General features: G+C 42.6%; 1 protein-coding gene across 4 annotated transcripts in view; it reads right to left on the reverse strand.

The window, feature by feature from the left end:
- MSRA (methionine sulfoxide reductase A) overlaps positions 1–21,343 on the reverse strand; it is a 385,719-nt gene that overhangs the window by 220,274 nt on the left and 144,102 nt on the right. For all 4 annotated transcript variants that reach the window (XM_061425037.1, XM_061425039.1, XM_061425040.1 and 1 more), the window contains exon 2: positions 3,864–3,932. In XM_061425037.1, coding sequence (XP_061281021.1) covers positions 3,864–3,932 — 69 coding nt within the window. The remainder of the gene's footprint in view (positions 1–3,863; positions 3,933–21,343) is intronic.

The raw sequence follows: 21,343 nt of genomic DNA on the forward strand, positions 1-21,343 counted from the left end.
CCTATCTTATTTGGAAATGATACCTCTTCCTGACGATGGAGTACCTTTAGTAAACTGAATAGCTGTTCCATACTTGAGAATGACCACTACAGAGGCAGGGGCTCATGCTCTTTGCCTGGGTGGAGGGGTCCTCTGTTCACTTTCACTAAGATACGGAGAGCTGGAGACGACCCTTCAAAGTCAGGCACAGCATGTGGGCAACTGTCACGGGGATGTCCTTGTGCCAGAGGAAGCACTCCCTTTACTTGACCAGATCTCTTTCATCTTTGGGTGCCTCAGTTTTTCCGTCTCTAAAAGCGCCCAGTGATGCCCACTTCACAGGGCTGTGGTGTGATCAAAGGGCTGGCTGCCATTGGGCACTCAGCCGCCAGGAACAAAGACACTCAGTAATTGCAAAATGTTCGGGTCCACTTCCCCAGCCTGTGAAAAAGGGGCTCCCACTGACTTGAAAGAGAGCAACACGCACAGACGAGGAGAAGCCCACCGGGAGAGCAGGCCTATTACCTTCATTATCATTGTCCTAAAGTGCGGAGGGAAGAAAAGAGCCATGAAAAGTTAAAGAACAGTGATCACAGAAAAACAAGACAAGGGTAAAACTAACTGGGCCACAAAAGAGAGCCTGAAAAAAATGAACGTCTTGTCTTAAAAATAATCTTTGAAGACTGCATGCCAGAAACAGCTTTTAAGGAACTGTCCATACATTGTCTGGCCACTTGACATAATAACACATTCATACATTTCTTAGAATGAAACCTGCCCTTGACCCTCACTGTACCCTTCCTTACATCACCCATCCTAAGCTAAATGCTAATGGGAGTGCATTTTCAGAGTGGATTAAATTTAAAAGTTTCTATTTAGACAGCATTCCATAAGGTCCATTCAAATGATTAACTGACAGATAATGAAACAGGAATAGCTGATACTCTGTTGGCATAAAATACTAAAGCCTTCCCAGGCTAAAGAATGAGTTTGGACGAGTACACAATGCCACTGTTGCTTTGGTGACCTCGCAGGGAAGTTGATGTAAGACATTCTCCTGCACGTTAATGCTTGCTACTAAGATCAGATGGGGGGAAATGATAAATAGTAGGAGATGTCACTCCAAGCAGTATTTTCCCGGCAAAAGCTGTGTCTCAAGAGTCCTTCAGAGCACTCTGGAAATGCACAGAAATTCACAAATCAATTTGCTAAATTGACTTGGCTGGAAATCATGCTTTTGTGCATGGATGATCTAGCCGAAAGGCAATTCTGACTCTACCAGACTCTCCCAGGACTCCTGTAACCAGAGCCAAGTGTCCGGGGACATGAGGAAAAGAGTGTGGACTTCCGGTCAGTTAGACCTAGGCTCACATTTGAGCTCCATCATCTCTATGGCTGAGGGACTTGTGATAAATCATATGAGCTCTCTGAGAAGGGGATTATGTACTCCGACCAGCTTTACAAGGTACTGTGAGGACTAAATGCCCAAGACGTGTCAAGAAGCTGCAGTTAGTCTTACTTTTTCAGTACAACTATAAACAACTTGAATGACAGAACCCCACCCCAAAACCCATCCACTCCCCAGCGCAGACCAGGTGGACAAGCTATATCAAGAGAGGATGGTTTTGAAAGCACAAATATCAAATGTTTGCGTGCAGTTAACCAAAGCAGAGGCCTTCATTTAAGCACCTGGAAGAGGCAAACTGCAGTTCTAATAAAGCAAAACTCCTCAGATGTCAGGGGATGTTATTCTGGTTTACAATCTGTATATTTCTGCACTGGTAGAGGTTAGGTACACAATTTGTTTCTTTTAAAAGCACACCCCTTGGCCATTCACAGTGGGCTTCCCAGGGTAGCCTGCAGCCAGATGAGCCTACAGCCTGGAGTACGGAAGATGCAGAAGCCAAGGGGAGAGTCTCAGAGGAACCCCATCAGCCTCCCCACTCCATGGCTAAGAAAACTGAGGCTGGGAGAGGGGGAGCTGCTTGCCCAGTCAAACAATGAAGGCCTTGGGTTAGGATTTTTAGGGAAGTCACTCTAAAGCAAACCTTTCACAAACTTATAGTAATAATAATCCCGCTACAGAGCTTTATGCACTGATATTTTCAATTATGTGGCCAACAACATTATTAGTCCTTTGGGAAAGAGTCTTTCCTAAAATATCAGGACAGGAGGAAATCTATGACCAGTCAGTCTCATTTCACATTTCCCAGTATGACATGGAACCTAGTTTCTAACCTAGTTTCTGGGGGTTCACAAAGCTAAAAGACACCGAAAGAACCCTTTGAACAATTACATGACTCTTTTCGTGCCCTGGTAACAGACACTCAGCTTGGCCTATGACTTGAGTAAAAATGCTGTCATTGAATGTAATTTCTCAGAGGAAACTTAACAAATCAAACAGTGAGCACACACCTTATATTAATAATTAATGCAAGGAGATCAAATCAGTCAATCTTAAAGAAAATCGACCCTGAATATTCATAGGAAGGACTGATACTGAAGTTAAACCTCCAATATTTTTGCCACCCAACACAAAGAGCCGACTCACTGGAGCCGACTTTTTCCCTTCTTCTGGGAAGACTGAAGGCAAAAGGAGAAGGGGGCGATAGAGGATGAAATGGTTAGACAGCATCACCGACTCAGTAGACGTGAATTTGAGCAAACTCCAGGAGACAGTGAAGGACAGGGAAGCCTGGCATGCTCCAGTCCACGTGGTTGAAAAGAGTCAGACACAACTTAGTGACTGAACGACAACAAATGCTTTTTTCTACAAAAACCAGATACTGCATTTAAATTTCTGGGCATTAGAACTTCTAATTACTGACCAGTATATTTTAAAAGGTGACAGCCCACACACAGCAAGATTTACAAACACCTGGGCAGAAGTGGGTCCCTGTTTCATAACTCTCCAGGGTTAATCATCAGTGATGACTAACTCTGGGATTAGGGAAACATTTTATCCTGAATATGCTAATTTAGAGACACTGTTGTCAGAAGGCTAATTTCTGGCTCAAAGACACTTCAGTGCTTAAAGCAATTTTACATCAAAAGCCCTTGCAGGAGACTTCCATCAAGACCAGAGGGGAGATGGAAGCTGGAGGGGGTGTGAAGTCAGGGGAATTGAGGGCTTTAGGATGAAAGAGATCAGAGACTGTGTCTAAAGGCTAAGGGGAAGGAACCAGAGAAACAAACAAACAAAAAACAGGAATATGCTCAGTTCATAATGGAGGAGAAAGAGACTGTTCAATTAGATTGATCTCTGTGGAATAACATCTCAAAGCTATTTGAACCCCAGCTTTTATGCATACACATATGTATGTATAGTACATGTATATATACATATAGGCTTCCCCGGTGGCTCAGACAGTAAAGAATCTGTTTGCAATGTAGAGGACCTAGGTTCAGGAAGACCCCCTGGAGAAGAGAATGACAACCCACTCCGGTATTCCTGCCTGGAGAATCCCATGGACAGAAGAGCCTGGCAGGCTACAGTCCAGGGGGTCGCAAAGAGTTGGACACGACTGAAGAGACTGAGCATGCACATATATATATGTATATGTGTATACGGAAAAAATCTTTCCTAGGGAAGAAAAACTCAACTCCTAAATTATCAGGTTAATTCAGAGTGTGGACATAAGAATAGTAAATATACAGTTTGATATTTGACTTGCAAAGTGAGGAAGGAAAGCATACTAAATTCTATAGAATAAGCTTTTCTGATCCCAGAAATACTAAGAACTCGATAATTTTTTGGCTGCAACAACTTGTAAATATCTAGAAGAGCCCAGATTTTGAAGCCCTGAGGACACTTGCTAAAACTCAGAAATTTGGCACGAGTCTTTGCACACAATTTGGGTTTTCTTTCAGAATTGATATCTTACCAAATACAGCCATCTGTGTTCCCTCTGGGAAAGGTTCAACTGTTCTGTTGCCATTGACATGATGTTTGGCTAGAAAAAAAGAAAGAAAGAAAGAAAATCAAGTTAAGTGTAAAGTTCTACACACATACTAACACATGTCATTAAATGTGTCAGAGAGCCTATTTCTCATTTTTAGTTAGAAACAGCACTAAAGTTCACCCTCTTAAGAGAGTTTCAATTATTATTTTTTTTTAATCTCAGTTACAAAAAAGCCCAGAGATGGCCTCATTCGGGCATGGCATTTCACCAGTGAGCACTCCCAGGCCCGAGTATGTGCAGAGCCGTGCAGCTGGGGGTGGCAAAGCCAGCCGGCCTGGAAGCTCCTGACTCCCGGCCAGAGGGTCCCTCTGTGCCAGGACATGCCCTGGAGAACAAAGGGAGCGTGGGGCTCGGGGTGAACTGCGGTGGCTCTCCCTGAGGATTGCTGATGATCAGAAGTAAGCTGTAAAGACTACAGGGTAGGGACTTCCTTAGTGGTTCAGTGGTTAAGAATTTGCCTTGCCAAGCAGGGGATGCAGGTGAGGACCCTGGTTGCAGAACTAGGATCCCACATGCTGAGGAGCAATGCAGCCTGTGTGCCACAACTACAGAGTCTGTGCACTACAACAAACGATCCCGCATGACACAACAAAGATACGCTGCAGCTAAAACCCAACACAACCAAAGAAATAAACGCAGAAGTATTAAAATAACCATAATAAAAAGACAACAGGGTAACCCTGCAGACAGCATCATTTCGCAAGTCAAGCACCATTTCAGGGGCCAATGACACTTGCCTTCTTAAAGACCAGACAGACCTTCATTTCACTGCTTCCTACTACCCCTCATCCAGCCTCATCACATCCGCCAGTCACCCTTCCACCTGAATGCATATCAAGGACTTAGAAATTAAAAGTGACCGGCTTATGGTTTTCCAGCCTTAACTTACTCTCATAGCTCCCAAACCAAAACCAGGTAAGAGAAGATCTGAGTATGGCCCATCTACGAGTAGCCTAATTTGATACTTAGCAATTTGGGAACATGGACATTTACATCGAAAACACTTTGACACTGCATCATGACGCATGGATATTTTGATCTAATGGGTCACATTAGATTTACTGAGCTCTGGCACAGGGCTCAGCACTAAAGCTAGGTACTGAGGGCTTTGGCAGAGTTGGGTGGAGACTGACATGATTCTTGCCTTTATGAGGAGTGTACAATTATCTTCAAGAGGTAAAATTTCAAAAGCAAGTTCACAATGATGTGCTAAGTCCTGGAGTGGGGACTAAAGGTACTGGAAGAGTTTGCAGCAGAGGGACAGTCAGCTGCAAGGTGGAGCCAGGAACCTGGGGAAATTACAGTTAGTGTCGAGTCTAAAAGGAGGACTAGGACTCAGAAAAGCAGAAGGTGAGGGAGCAACTTGAGTGAGAGCCAGAAGTCGATGCAGCCAAGACACTGTCCTGGGCCAGAGGACAGACTAGTCCAGGCAAGTAAAGGTGATGTGTTGAGAAGCAGCGGCACTTAAGGATAGATTGGCAGGCAGGCACCTGATCATAAAAGGTCTTGAGATTCCCATCCAAACCCACAAGACCCTAGGCAGCCGCCGGAGCACCACAGCTACACCACAGCCGCCGTGGCACCACACCACAGACCACAGCCTGGAGGCTGATACGGTTCAGTCTAGGTTAGTCGATTCCTTCCTCTCTTCCATCATTTCAGGGGCCTCCACAGGTTCCTAAGCAACGGTGTACTGTTTGAGGAACAGAAGAACTGGGTGAAGGGGAGGAACCAGGCTGAACCTGGCTCACGAGCCTTACAGTCTCAAGGCACTAACTGGCCCCTCCAGCAGATGCAGGAGGTAAGGTCACAGGTGGCCGTGGCACCTTGGACAGTGTTCAGACAATGGTAGGATCATTGGTTACTGAATCCAAAGGAAGGTGGTGAGGCTCCACGAGGAACTCACAGCTCTATTCTATAGTTAGGACCCCAGAGCCCCTGTCAGAGGTATTAAAACATATATCAAAGAGCTATAATCCCATTCAAAGGCTAACCCACTAAGCTCACTCATGAGAATTTAAAGAAAAATGCGAGAGAAAAAAAAAAGGTGGTAGACATAATATTTACTCATGTACTACTGGTAATAAATCTTTATATCAACTAAATATCCAAAAACAGAGAAACATTATCATTATCAAACATTATCAAAACATAGAAAATTATCATTCATAATTTATCACAAGCATGGAATATCATGTAACATTTTAAACACAGTATTTGAGAGAGAAATAGAAATGTGAAAAAATATTTGGGATAGTAGTAAGTGAAAACAATGCTATTACATACTGAATGCAGACTATAATGACGGCTAACAAAAATATGAATGCTTGTGGGAAAAGACTGGCAGAGAAATATGCAAAACCAAAAATAACTATGAATATTATGCAAGATATTTATCAGTTGTCTTTGTCATTGTTAGATTCTTACTTCCCAGATGAAAATGTTTGTTTGAATTTTTCGAAGTCAACAAAGCTGTAGATTTCTAAAATTTTTTCTGCAGCACTTAGTGTCCCAGGACAGTCCATCAGGACATATGTATAGCCAGCCAAACCACTACATGGCTTCCATAAACATTGTGGCTTATTTGACATCTCCTTGGGCACAGCTCTAAAGCACTTCCAATGCAGGATGACCTTCCTCACCAAACCTGACCCTCTTCCAGCATCCCTACCCCTGGGAATAGGACCACATACTCCTACTTTCGGGGCATCCTTGCCCATTCTCTCTCCCTTGCTACGCATACCTAATCCATCACCAAATCTGGCTAATTTTGCCTTTCAGATAGCTTTAGAATCCTTTCACTTCTTCCCTTCACCACCCAAACCACCCTCGTCCCAACTCTTATGGCCTCTGCCCTGGACCCTTACAAGCACCTCCAGCTCTTCCATATCCCCTCTCCAATTCATTCTTCCCATTATCATCACAATTATCTTTTAACTGATTATATAACACCAAGTCCCTGGTCCTCTCCCCCACTTTCCATGGCTTCCCACTGCTCATAGGCAGAAATCAGAACTCTTCAATGCAGCTTCAAAAACCCATGTGGTCTGGCCACCTCCACCCCTCATTCCCTCGACTACAGTCAGAGCTGCACCCTACACTTAGTCATTATTTCAGCGAGTAGACTACAAGCTCAGAGAAGGCAGGGCTCATATGGGTTCATGGTTCCCACAGTTTCCGCACATTGTAAGACCCAACATAGGTGTTTAATGAATAGCTGCTAAATTAATGAAGGGAAACAAACTACTAAGGTACTAAAAAGTCCCTCTTTAGCCATTAGGAAAGATCATTATTTGATACACTGATGTATCTCTACATACACACACATGTGTCCCTTATACATAAATGATCATTGAAAAAGGCCACTCAGAAAGTCTCCCCAGTCGGATGGCCTGGAGACCAAGGAACTCCTCTGTTCCAGTCCCTAAACAGCATTCCTCTTCCCTTCCAAACCACCTTCTCCCGTCTGAGAAGGTAGAAGTGGAAAGACTGGACATGCTACCCAGAGAGGAAGGAGGAAGTTCATAAGCAACTCCCTCCTCACTGCCCAGGCTCTCCAGGACTCTGTCTTATCTTTCATTCTACAGCCTGAAGCCCAAAGATAACAAGGCTCTAAACTTGATCTTGCATCTTTTTCTGAACCACAGCTGAGCCTTACATCACTCCCTGGAGAGCAAAGACACAGCATTAGCCAAGGATAAAGAGTGCAGAATCTAGGGCTAAGGACCTGGACTCTGCGATAAAACTGTCTGACCCTGAATCTCAGCTCTCCCGCTGCCTAGTCGTATGACCTTGGCTCAGCAACGCAGCCTCTCTGTGCTTCCATTTCCTCATCCGTACCTACCTCACGGGTTGCTCTGAGAATCAAAGGAGTTAATATATGTAAGGCACTGAGAAGAGTGCCTGGCACACAATACACACAACTGTCAGGCTTGTATCAGCATCTACATGTGGACTTGCTTTACCCAAGATCTGAGTCAGGACTGGCAAACACACGGCACACATGTACCTCTCCTCCACGTCCACGTCCATGGCAGACATCATTAATCAATCCCAGCACACTTTCACAATTCCCCGACTATGACCACAAAATCTCGTCTGGACTTAGCACCCCACAGAGTCTCTTACTCCTCAGGAAAGGCATGTGTGATGAAATCATTCTGCTATTCCTGGTCTCAGTGAATAAACCATAAAGATGGTACAAAGAAAGAAGCCATTTTTCCTTCTCATTTCTACATCACCCATTGCCATTTTTTAAAAAGACTCTTTGAAAGCCTCCAGACTCTATACGGCTTTATGGATAAGAGAATAGATACTGTGTGCTACTTTCCATTCCAGAAGGAGAGAACAGGGGAGGTGTTAAAAACCAAGCAAGGGCAGTTCTAGTCCTGCAGACCAAGGGCAGCTTCCCATTGACACTCTGCTCAGGCAAGTACTCGGGGGCCAAAGAACCTGAGACTGCTGAAGCATATTCTAAAGGTCAGATGAGACTGGAGGGTGAGGAGCATTTATAATTTATAATTAAAAATATTTTTTAAAAAGCATTTATAATTTTTTTTTCAAAAGTGGTGGCACATTTCACCACAGAAACAATCAAACTGACTAAACAGAGCCATCTCTCATTGACTGGGCACTGAGAGTATTGATCACCAGCAGAGCAGGAGACAGGAGGGGTCTGTCCGTCTGACAAGGACATCTGCTGCCCGGCCCAGCAGGCGGGTGCCTCCCGTCTGGCTGGCTGGGCGCTGTGGGCACACGTTCCAAAGCGCCGCACTCCAGGGGGACGACCTGGGCTGATGGCCGTGACGTGTCCTCAGTCAAGGGCGTGTGAGGACGAGGAATAGATTTCCATTTATCTTGAAAGCCCAGTGCTTGAGGAGCAGGGAGGTTAATTAGAGCAAGACTGGGTCAAAGTCAACTCTCGGAGAGATTCTGAAGGGGATTTGGTGCGGGGCTCGGAGGAACACGTTCAAAATCTTTAGAAGATGATACTGACGCTGCTTCTTGTTTTGTTTTATGAATGTCTAATGCACTTCAGACTTTATTACTGTCTTCTTCCTTGACAAAAACACAGTAAAACTCTTCAACCATGTACTTGCAACAATGCAAATACAGACACAAACTACCTGGCGATTAGTGCCGTGTCCTGTGCTCAAGTTGAGAGCTAAAATTTCTATCTTCTGGGTGGGGAGGGCATGGATTTATAAGGTAAATGGCAAAGTATTTCGTTGGGGGCTGGAGAGTGGGCCCCCACGTTCTCCTAAAGGGTCAAGCCTCTCCAGGAGGTCATATTGGCGACACCAGCTAATTGAAGAGTCTTGTAACTGCTGCCACTGTCCTGGGAGTCCAGGCCCACTGCTGGGCCCAGAACCATCCCTGGACTGGACTAAAGCCTCAGGGCTGCAGACCACCCGGTGGTGTGAGCCCCCACCATCACGTTATTCACCCCACACATCACACCCAACTTACACATGTCCTGCGTTGTTGCTGTTGCTGTTCAGCCACCAAGTTGTGTCCTATGTTACTCTCAGTCATTTGAGCTGTGACAAACCTCACAAGTGAATTATTTCTACCTTAGGGAATCATCAGAACTGAGGCAAAGGTTTCCAAACAAGGGCTTCTCTGGTGACTCAGTGGGAAAGAACTCACCTGCCAATGCAGGAGACATGGGTCTGACCTCTGGGTCGGGAAGATCCCCTGGAGGAGGGAATGGCAACCCACTCCAGTATTCTTGCCTAGAGAATCCCATGGACAGAGGAGCCTGGTGGGGTACAGTCCATGGGGTCTCAAAGAGTCAGACACGACTGAGCAACTAAACAACACAAATTACAGCAGAACTGATTATAAGAATGAAAAACCATTACTTGGCCCACCAAAAGGGAGACAATGAAGTAAACTGTGACACAGCCTCAGATGGAATAATACATAGCAATTTAAAAAGTATGACCGTTAGTAGTTTTTTTTTATCATGACATCAGAAAATAGTAATATATATAAACATTAAAGTGGGGAAACAGTAAGATAAAAGAAGAAATCTAGATCTTACCTAGATTTTCAAGTTGTACAAATCTAAACATTTTCCTTTGAACCCTGTTCCTCTGTTTTCTTCGAGGAGGAGAAAGAGCAAGAGAAACGAGAGAAACTCTCTTAAATGAGAATAACTGACGGGTAGATTGCTTACTGCTTGATCACGTAAGGATCCTTTTCTTTCCAGGGTTCCAGAGTACCTTGAACTCTTGCCTGTCCCTGAGCCCACGGCCCCTGCATGTTGAGTGCCACTGGGGATGCTCAGGGACTTCAGGACCAATCCAGCCCAGAAACACGGCTGCCCTATTACACCCCCTCTGATGTGCAGGGCTCTGGGGCTTATGGACCCAGGAAGGCAGGCGTGCAGGGGCTGGAGGAGGGAAGGCTGATGGAGGGACTCGGGGGACATATCTGCTCCACCAAGTCAAGGCACAGGGATCTATATTCTGTCCAGATAAAATTGCAGTTCAGAAAACAATGACTGAACACAGCTTATGTGCCAGGCACTGGGTTTGCTGTCAGTGTTACTACAGGGTAGACAGTGCCTGCCTTCTATTCATTCTTCACTGACCAGCAACGACTCTGCCCCACTTGTTAGGGCTGCAGACCAAGTACGTCTACACACATCTCCTGTGTTAGCAGCACTGCCTACAGCTCCTAATGCATCCTGTTACCACACAATTCTCAGACAAGCATGAGTTCCCGATTCATGCTACTTTATCCCAAGAAAAGCATTCCATCATTGTTCATTTCATTTTTAGGACTCCATTTCACTCATGTAATACTGTTATTAATTACCACATGTAAGAACCATGTCAACTTAGGCATCTATGCTAAGCATGTGATATTAATCGACGGAAAAATCTCCACCTGATTTTTGTGAAATCTCCCTGCCCCCTCTAAACACAAGTAATTCCTAATGACCACCCAAATTAGACAATCTTGAGATGAGAAATTCCATTTAAAATAAGCTTACTTGAAGGGTTAAGATCTATATGTCAGTTTGATGAATGTGACCTCTTCATGAATAACAGTGCTGAAAACAGTTGTATTGAAAAATGTGGCTGTACACCAAAATGATTTCTAAGGGATGCTTGTTATTGATCCTAAAACATACTTTAGATTTCAAAGATGGATGTCAAATGTACCTATAGAGGATCTCACAGAGATCATACTTTTTAGTATTGTTTTTTAAAATGTTGCCCTTCACAGGCTGGATTGGAGGGGAGTTTGGGGGAGGATGGATATATGTATATGTAAGAATGAGTTCCTTCGCTGCTTACCTGAAACTATCACAACCTTTGTTTGTTAATCGGCTATGCTGCTGCTGCTGCTGCTGCTAAGTCCAACTCTGTGTGACCCCATAGACGGCAGCCCACCAGGCTCCCCGTCCCTGGGGTTCTCCAGGCAAGAACACTGGAGTGGGTTTAATCGGCTATACCCCAATACAAAATAAAAAGCTTAAAAAAAATTGCCCTTCAGAGACTTGGTGCCCCCAGCTTGCGTTTACCAGTGTCAGTTCCCCGTGTGAAAATAACCAGCGTGGTACAGAGCATCCGAGTCCTGGGAATGGAATTAAAGCATGAGCCCCACAGAGGTACGTTCTCATCTCATCAGCAGCATCTAGCATCACTTAGGATGCTCCGTGTCTGCCACTGAGACTGCTGAATCGGCTCTTACATGCAGCTGTACACACCACCCTGAGAAGAGGCCGTGCCTGTCTGGAGCAAAGCGCCCTAGTAATCAGTGGTCGGCTTCCTCCTTTCCTGTGACCCTGGCAGCGGCCTCGAGCAGGACACGCGTTGCCCCTGGGTGGCACAGCATCTGCTGTCAGGCCGCTGATGGGCCGACTGGTCCAGTGACGCCTCTATCCCCACCCCCACCTCCACCCCCTGTGACAGTGATAAATGCCCGGGCCCTTTGCTCAGCTGAGCCTGACGGGACGGACCTCCCCTTGCAATCTGTTTCAGCCCATCACCAATCTTTCCCCCGCAAAGCCCCTCTGAGCACGCCAAGCGAGCCTGCACCGGGGTAAGGCCAGACCAATCTGCTTTCTGTGACTGTTGTTTCAGGAAAACGAATTAGAACTTCATTTTTAGTGGAAGCTGCTAATCAAAAAAATGGAATATGTTGTTACAAGCCTTACAGGGAACTTTTCTCGACTATCCTTTGACATTAAAAATGAAGAAGATACAGCTAAATCTGGGAGTTTAATTAGAAACAAAGAGGAATGGTCATGGATAGAAACATTGGCTTCCACTGAAATCAATACATTTTCAATCTATTAAATGATTACTGATGTCAGAGGTAAGGAGAAAGAGATAAAATAGTCTGAGGGGAATCAAACATTGATAAGGAGATGTGACATCAACGCTGACCGTTAACCAGATTCATCACCCATTAGCTCCTACAATACATTTCGCTCATGTACAGATAGTTGTTTCAGGATTGTGTGTAAGAGATTGGCACTAACCTTTTACACAAAATAGTCCAGAATGGGGAATAATATGCACCCATTATAAAGAATGAAGTAATTCTATAGATTAAGACATGAAATTATCCATAAGAGGCATCATTAACTGGGGGGGAAACCAATAGGTAAGATAATGTGCATAATATGCCCAAATTTATTTTTTTAATACCCTATTTTTACCTTCTGAATTTTGCTCCATGGGATGCATTACTTGCTTGAAAACAGAAGCAAAGGATATTTTAAATGTCCCCAGCCTTTGCTACCCTGTGATGACCCCTGCAGCCTGGGAGCTTCTTCCCAGGCAGGGCTGAGGGCACGCCAGAGACGCAAGAATGGCCAGTGGTGAGCAAGCAGCCCCTGAAATCAGATCAGCTCAGCCCCACGTTTACATTTTATCCAGGCTCAGGACAAATGCCAGAGGTGATTCCACTTGTTTCCATCTGCCTTCTCCAAAGCAGTGGGTTGATTATCCTCCTTTCAAAAGGAAAAGAATTTTAAGAGGATCAACCACTATAAATTTTAGATGGGATTAAAATATCATTTATCTTGAAATAAAAAGTATTTCTAGGTTTGTGTGTGTGTGTGTGTGTGTGTGTGTGTGTGCTTAGTCATCTCCAACTTTTTGTGACCCCATGGACTGCATGGAACCCGCCAAGCTCCCTCTGTCCATGGGGATTCTCCAAGCAAGAAGACTGCAGTGGGTTGCCATTTCCACTTCCACAGGATCTTCCCGACCCAGGGATCAAACCCACGCCTCCTGCATTAGCAGGCAGATTCTTTACCAATGTGCCATCTGGGAAGCCCTATTTCTAGGTTTACCTTTTCTTTATTTTACGGGAAAGAAGAAAGAGGGAGGGAGGAAGGGAAGAAAGGAAAGAGGAAAGGAAGAAAACAGACTGGTATATCAGTAGTACTTTGCCATTCTGGAATTTTATATAATATATATATCTTAAATACATATTAAAATAATATAACATACACATATATTATTTCTCTGCCCCCTCTCCCTCCTCTCTCTCATCCTGTCTGTTTCTCTCATCCTTGTAATTTTTCTCTAAAAAAGAAGAAAAGGCTATTTTAAAATCTATTTTAGATTGACTGAATAGAGATTAAGCTCATCATTCATAATTTTAAAACTGATGGAAATGTTCTATATTTCCCTCAAAAGAAAGATAAATCAAGTTTTTACTATGAAGGTCTCCACTGGTTTCCCAAAAGCAGTGAAAAAAAAATGTTTTAATCCAGCTCTTCTTAGAGCAATAGCACAGTAGCTCATCCGCTTTGAAGACCCTTGTCCTGAGACAGCAGGCTTGGTCACATGACTAAGGGATGCCTGATGACCTAGTGCATATTCACATTAGGGAATATGGCAGATAAAATCTTCAACTACAATTCTACAAATGATACAGAATTTATGGTGTTTTTGTATACTTGTCTACCATGAAAGAGTGACCAAAAACTGAACCTCTAATTCAGGGAAGTTGAGTGGGGACAGGAGTGGTTCTTCAGACATGCTTCTGGTCCCCTGACTTAATGAAGGGACAGAGAGCACAGGCAGCAGAGCAAAGCCTAGTGGGTTATCTTCCTTGAATATGTGCTCAAGCAGACCCTTGGATATTTAAGCGATGGGTTGATTCTGGGATGAATTCTCTAACAACTGGCTGGAGCATTGCTGAATTAAATGAGTGTTGTGTTTGAAAATATCAAGCACGTGCATGGCCAAGGCAAGCAGCCTTCCACTGAGCCCTCCCAGGGCCCAAATGATGGTCTCTGCCAGCTGGAAGGCCATCAGTTTCCACAGAGACACGAGCTGGGAGTAGAGGGATATAAGGCAGAACAAGAGTATTTCTCATTTTGGTACATTCTCATATACTAAATCTGATTGAGTGATTTTGGAAATACCTGATTAAGACTCTAGAATTCTACAAAAGGAGATGAATGTGACCCAGTAAAACTCAACCATAAAGGGACTTCAATGCAGGCCCAACAGAAAGTCTGATTTTGAATAAAATTATGCCTTGATAGGCCTGCCAGGCTCTTAGTGCTAGGAGTAAATTATAGTCATCTCTATTTTCTGTCACTTTATCTTCCCAAAAGGCTGATAGCTCAAAATGTAAACTACTGTGAGGAAAGTAGCTGGAGAGGAGCTAATGAAATACAGGCAAGTCCCCAACTTTAAAATGAGTCACATTTCAAAAGCATGTTTAAGAGATGGACATCTGGGACACAGAATCCATTTTCTCATGAACATGCTGTTATAAATGGTGGTAAGCTAGCCCACAAGAGCCTGCTCAACCTGTAATAGTTTCAAATATAACTCTTTCTAGGATTCTAACCACCATGCATGAGATACTGTCACAACACGAAAAAATACTCTAAGTTCTACCCTACGACACCAAGAACACACCCTTTCACACCAGCCAAGTTGGCTATAAGCTACAGCTAGAGAACAGAATACATTTCCCTACCTTCTCAACCTGACCAGCTACTAACTTCACAGTAGAAAGAAATTTCCACTTTATTCATCACTGTAGAAAGCAGATTTCTTCCCCCAAAGAGGAAGAAATTCGCCATTCAAATGCCAAGTACATTTTAAATTCAGTGGCCTCACTGCAGGTGAGACTGTAAAGCTGGGTAGTTCTGGTTCAGGGTCTCCTACAAGCTGGGGTCAAGATGCTGGCTGGGGCTGCAGTCTCATCTGATGACTCGACCGGGAAAGGACTGCTCTCAAGCTCATTTGATGGCAGGCCTCAGTGAGCTAGAGCAGGGGTCCCCAATCCTTGGGCCACAGACGGATACTAGTCCCTGGCCAGTTAAGAACCAGGCCACATAGCAGGAGGTGAGCAGTGGGCAAGCAAGCAAAGCTTCATCTGTAATTACAACCAATTGCCATCATTTGCATTAATGCCTAAGCTCCACCTTCTGTCAGATCAGCAGTGGCATTAGATTCTCATAGGAGCGCAAACCCTATGAACTGCTCATGCGAGGGATCTAGGTTACACGCTCCTCATGAGAATCATCCCAAAACCACACATCCCACCACCGCCCCAATCCATGGAAAATTGTCTCCCACAAAACCAGTCCCTGGTGCCCAAAAGGTTGAGCCTGCTGAACTGTAGCATACATCCTCCCCACAAAGAGCCTTCAGAAGACGCAGCACAGCTGACATCTCGATTCTAGCCTCATGAGACCTGGATCCAGGGCCACCCACCTAAGCTACACCCAGATTTCCTAACCGCCTCCCATCCAAAAAAAATATGAGATCATATATGATTTTTCTTTTAAGCTGCTACATTTGGAGATAATTGGTTATACAGCAATAGATAACCATTAACATGTTCTAATAAAGGGGAAATTGTATAGTTTTGAGCAAAGGACAACTACTGACATTTGGCAGGAGCTCAAACCATCTTTTATAAAGCTGTATGGAACTTACAGCAACTGAGCACTCATGCACACAGAGAACTTAGAGTATATTCTACAAAGGAAAAAGGTATTTCCAGTCTGACTTACAAGTCAACCGCTGGCAAATGATCCATTTCTAACTGAAGACTACCCCTATGTAATTTTATTTTTCCACCAACTTCTTCTCTAGTGTGCTGGGATTGCTAAAACAGGCATTCCTGAACTACTGAAGTCTAGGAATAGTGTATAAAATACCAGAGTAAGGCTTTCAGCATTTCTGCAATAATTCTGGCAATTTTTATTCATTTGCATCATCCAGAGGACTATTAGTTGCTTTTCCTGCTGCTTTGTTTGGGGAATTTATATCTTTGCCTCATAGGGCTTACAAAAACAATGAAGAAAAATGTTTTTCCAAAATTCCCAGGGAAGCTAAATTTAAATTCATGCCAAAGGCCTTAACAGCAATGGAGAAAATCTTCTCTATTTGAATGGTGTTTTGTTTGGTTGATTGGTTGTTTAGTTGAGTTGGGGGCTTTTCTCTTTGACTAGATGGAAGCAAAAAGACAATTGGATTATTTTTATCTATAGTGGTACCTATAAGAAATAAGGTTTTCCCCCTTTTCTATGAGAATCAAAATATAAGCTAAAAATCAAAATTGTTGCTGATATTAAACTTGGTTTTTCTACAAGTCTTGGACACTTCATCCACAGCAGCTTAAGGCTACTCTAAGTAGCCAAATAGCAGGATCCTATTATATCCTGTGTTTACCATGTGCTAAGAAATTCCAAACATCTCTGCTAACTACCATAAGACACTAGAAGGGTTAAGCTTGAGCTGGTCATTGCAGCGATATAGGAAACCATGTTCCTGGCTCATTGTTCACCAAATTTCAGTTCTTACAGAAATATCACTCACCACACTCTTGATATGCCCTGTCACTTTAGTTAAACCTCAGATTAAAGCCCAAGGGGAGTGGAGTGAGTGAGGGAAGGAGGAAAAATACAAGTTGAATACATGGCAATGTTTCCTACCCTTCTCGACATGAGGACAACACCCACAGATCACTAAAGTCTCAACCCAAATAGTGCTCATAAGAAATCCCTGTGGAGCAGTCTGGTCCAATCAAGGAGATGGAAACCACACAGTAGGTCAGACAGCAGAAGTCTAACATAGAGAATATTAACCATAATTTTAGAAGTAACTATATAATCTAAGGAAACTCTATGCTATCTGTGGACTGAGGGTACCTAAAGAAGGACAGACTTAGAAGGATTCAAACCTCCTTAGAGAAGGTGCAGTTAAGCTACGGGATAGTACAGTTCACTGGCTTGTAGGCTACAGCTAATCTGGAGATGCTGGGCAAACAATAGGCTATCTTCCAGAATGCAGGTGATCAGAAACCAGAGGTGTGAGTGCACAGTGGGATCCAGGCACACGGGAGATTGTGAGCATCTGCAGGGACTCTAAGACTCAGACTGAATCTGGCTTCCTTGTCAAGAGGGCTGCAGAAAAGTTACCACCAGGCCAAGGCTGTACGGTCACAGAACTGAGTTCTGGGCGGTGGGTGAGGCAGGCTCCTCTGGAGGTATCCACACCACCACCACCAGCCACAACCGAAACAGCAAGAGATTCCTCCCACAAAGTCTCCCCAGCGCCCTCTACTGAAACAACACCATGCTCACAGCACAGGAAAAACACTAGAGAAACTCCTTTATCATGGAGCCTATTCAGAATGATGAATTCAGAGCTGAGAAGCAATAAATTAGTAACAAATTTTGAAAACTATACAATTACCAAAACCATAAAAGAAATGGAAAAATCTGAAATAAAACTCCAGACTCATAGCTTCATTGGGAAATTCTAGATACATTTAAGGAAGAGACAATACCAATCCTACATAAATTCCTTCAAAAACAGAGAAGACACACCTGAAACTAAAACAAGATTGTGAATTAACTATGCTTCCACTTTAAAAAAAGTGGTTACAAAAGAAGAAACAGAGGAGAAGGGAAGTTTCACAGATGATTTTATGAGTTTAGCATTACCATGGTAACAAAACCAGACAAAGACACCGAAAACTACAGGCAAATCACCCTTTATGAGCACAGGCTCAAAAATAATAAATATTTTTAATAAACATTAAGTTCAGGAATATATTTTAAAAGTACAATAATCATGGCCAAATGAGATTCATCTAGGGAACTGAAAGTTCTTTTAACAATCAAAAATGCAATGTAATTTATCATACTAACAGGGGAAAAAATGATCATCTCAACAGAAGCTAAAAAAGCATCTGACATAATTCAGTACCTATTCATGATTTCTTAAATTTCTCAGTAAATCAGGAAAACAGTTTGATAAAGAATATCTACAAGAAACCTATACCTAGCATGCCAAAAGGAAAAAAGAAGAAAAAACTATCTGTATATGTCAATGATGTGATTGTGTAAATTAAAAACCCCAAGGAATCTATCAAGAAACTTTTTTGTAAGTTTTATCAAGATCACAGAGTACTAGGGCAATATCAAAAATAAACTCTTCCTATAAAGTGCAAGTCCTGAAAGACGATGCCGTGAGAGTGCTGCACTCAATATGCCAGCATATTTGGAAAACACAGCAGTGGCCACAGGACTGAAAAAGGTCAGTTTTCATTCCAATCCCAAAGAAGGGCAATGCCAAAGAATGCTCACATTACCGCACAATTACACTCATCTCACACACTAGTAACGTATTGTTCAAAATTCTCCAAAACACGCTTCAACAGTACATGAACTGTGAACTTCCAGATGTTCAAGCTGGATTCAGAAAAGGTGGAGAAAACAGAGATCAAATTGCCAACATCTGTTGGATCATCGAAAATGCAAGAGAGTTCCAGAAAAACATCTATTTCTGCTTTATTGACTATGCCAAAGCCTTTGACTGTGTGGATCACAATAAACTGTGGAAAATTCTGAAAGAGATGGGAATACCAGACCACCTGACCTGCCTCCTGAGAAATCTGTATGCAGGTCAGGAAGCAACAGTTAGAACTGGACATGGGAACAACAGACTGGTTCCAAGTTGGGAAAGGAGTACGTAAAGGCTGTATAATGTCACCCTGCTTATTTAATTTTTATGCAGAGTACATCATGAGAAATACTGGGCTGCAGGAAGCACAAGCTGGAATCAAGATTTCTGGAGAAATATCACTAACCTCAGATATGCAGATGACACCACCCTTATGGCAGAAAGTGAAGAAGAACTGAAGAGCCTCTTGATGAATGTGAAAGGGGAAAGTGAAAAAGATGGCTTAAAGCTCAACATTCAGAAAATAAAGATCATGGCATCCAGTCCCATCACTTCATGGCAAATAGATGGAGAGACAGTGGAAACAGTGGCTGACTTTATTTTTGGGGGCTCCAAAATCACTGCAGATGGTGACTGCAGCCATGAAATTAAAAGACACTTACTCCTTGGAAGGAAAGTTATAACCAACCTAGACAGCATATTAAAAAGTAGAGCCATTACTTTGCCAAAAAAGGTCTGTCTAGTCAAAGCTATAGTTTTTCCAGTAGTCATGTATGGATGTGAGAGTTGGACCATAAAGAAAGCTGAGCACTGAAGAATTGATGCTTTTGAACTGTGGTGTTGGAGAAGACTCTTGAGAGTCCCTTGGACTGCAAGGAGATCCAACCAGTCCATTCTAAAGGAAATCAGTCCTGGATACTCACAGGAAGGACTGATGCTGAAGCTGAAACTCCAATACTTTGGCCACCTGATGTGATGTACTGACTCATTGGAAAAGACCCTGATGCTGGGAAAAAACTGAAGGTGAGAGGAGAAGGGGATGGACAACAGAGGATGAAATGGCTGGATGGCATCACTGACTCAATGGACATGAGTCTGAATAAATTCCAGGAGTTGGTGATGGACAGGGAGGCCTGGCATGCTGCAGTCCATGGGGTTGCAAAGAGTCGGACACAACTGAGGAACTGAACTGATACAGTTGCAACAAATAAATAGAATGAGAAAAGTAATATCATTTACAATAGCATCAAATAGAATGAAATACTTAGGGAGATTTTTAACAAAATAGGTATAAAACTTGTACCAAGAAACACTGAGAAAATTCAAGAATATCTAAATAAATGGAGAAACAGAAGATGTTTGTGGATTGAAATTCTAGATACATTTAAGGAAGAGACAATACCAATCCTACGTAAATTCCTTCAAAAACAGAGAAGATACACATGAAACTAAAACAATATTGTAAATTAACTATGCTTCCATTTTTAAAAAATGGTTACAAGAAAAGAAAAAGAGGAGATGCAAAGTTTCACAGCTGATTTTATGAGTTTAGTATTACCATGAAAACAAAACCAGACAAAGACACAGAAAGTTACAGACAAATCACCCTTTATGAGCACAGGCTCAAAAATAATAAATATTTTTAATAATCATTAAGATGTCAATTTTCCCCAAATTAATCTACAGTTCAACAAATGTTGATGAACACCTCAGGAAGCTTTTGTAGAAGTTGACGAGTTAATTCTAAAATTTATATGACAAGTCAAAAGACTTAAAATAACCAAAACAAAACCCATGCACTAAAAACTTTAAAACACTGATGAAAGAAAAGGAAGAAGACATAAATAAATGGAAAGATATTCCATGATCATGGAATGGAAGAATTAATATTGTTGAAATGTCCATACTACCAAAGGCAATCTACAGAGTCAATGCAACCCTCTCAAAATTCTAAAGGCATTTTTCACAGAAATAGAATAAATAATCCTAAAATTTTAGTGGAAACCACCAAAACCCTAAATGGCCCAGGCAATCTTGAATAAAAACAAAAAAGCTGGAGGCATTACATGTCCTGATTTAAAACTATATTACAAAGCTATAATAATCAAAATTGTATGATATTGGCATAAAAACAGACACATAGGTCAACGGAACAGGAAAGAGAGCTTAGAAATAAACTCACACATGTGTGGTCAAATAATTCATAGCAAAGGAGTCAAGAATATATACTAAGCAAAGGATAGGTTCAATAAATGTTACTGGGGAAACTGGACATAGTCATATGCAAAAGAATGATACAGGATCCTTATTTTATGCCAAACATAAAAATCAACTCAAAATGCATTAACGATCTGAATGTAAGACCTGAAATCATAAAACTCCTAGAGGAAGCCACTTAACATTGGTCTTACTGATCATTTTTTTTATTTTGACACCAAAAGGATTCCAAAGCACTCCTCTGTAGCATAATTGGCAATTGCTCATCTTACAAATCCAGTTGAGATGAAAAACATAGCTAAAGTTGAAATTCAATGCAAGTTCCCTACTGAAACAAACACTTACTGAAACTGTTCAGAAACAAAAGCAATCCTTCCACCAGCACTAAAAAGCATGAATTTACAAGATCAACAATTACAATGGCTGATAACAGCTCACACAAAAAGATCTAAGCCTGGTATTTATACAAAAACCAAAGCAAAATCTTTTCCT

Source organism: Bos javanicus, chromosome 8 (assembly GCF_032452875.1).
Source record: "Bos javanicus breed banteng chromosome 8, ARS-OSU_banteng_1.0, whole genome shotgun sequence".
Taxonomy (NCBI): domain Eukaryota; kingdom Metazoa; phylum Chordata; class Mammalia; order Artiodactyla; family Bovidae; genus Bos; species Bos javanicus.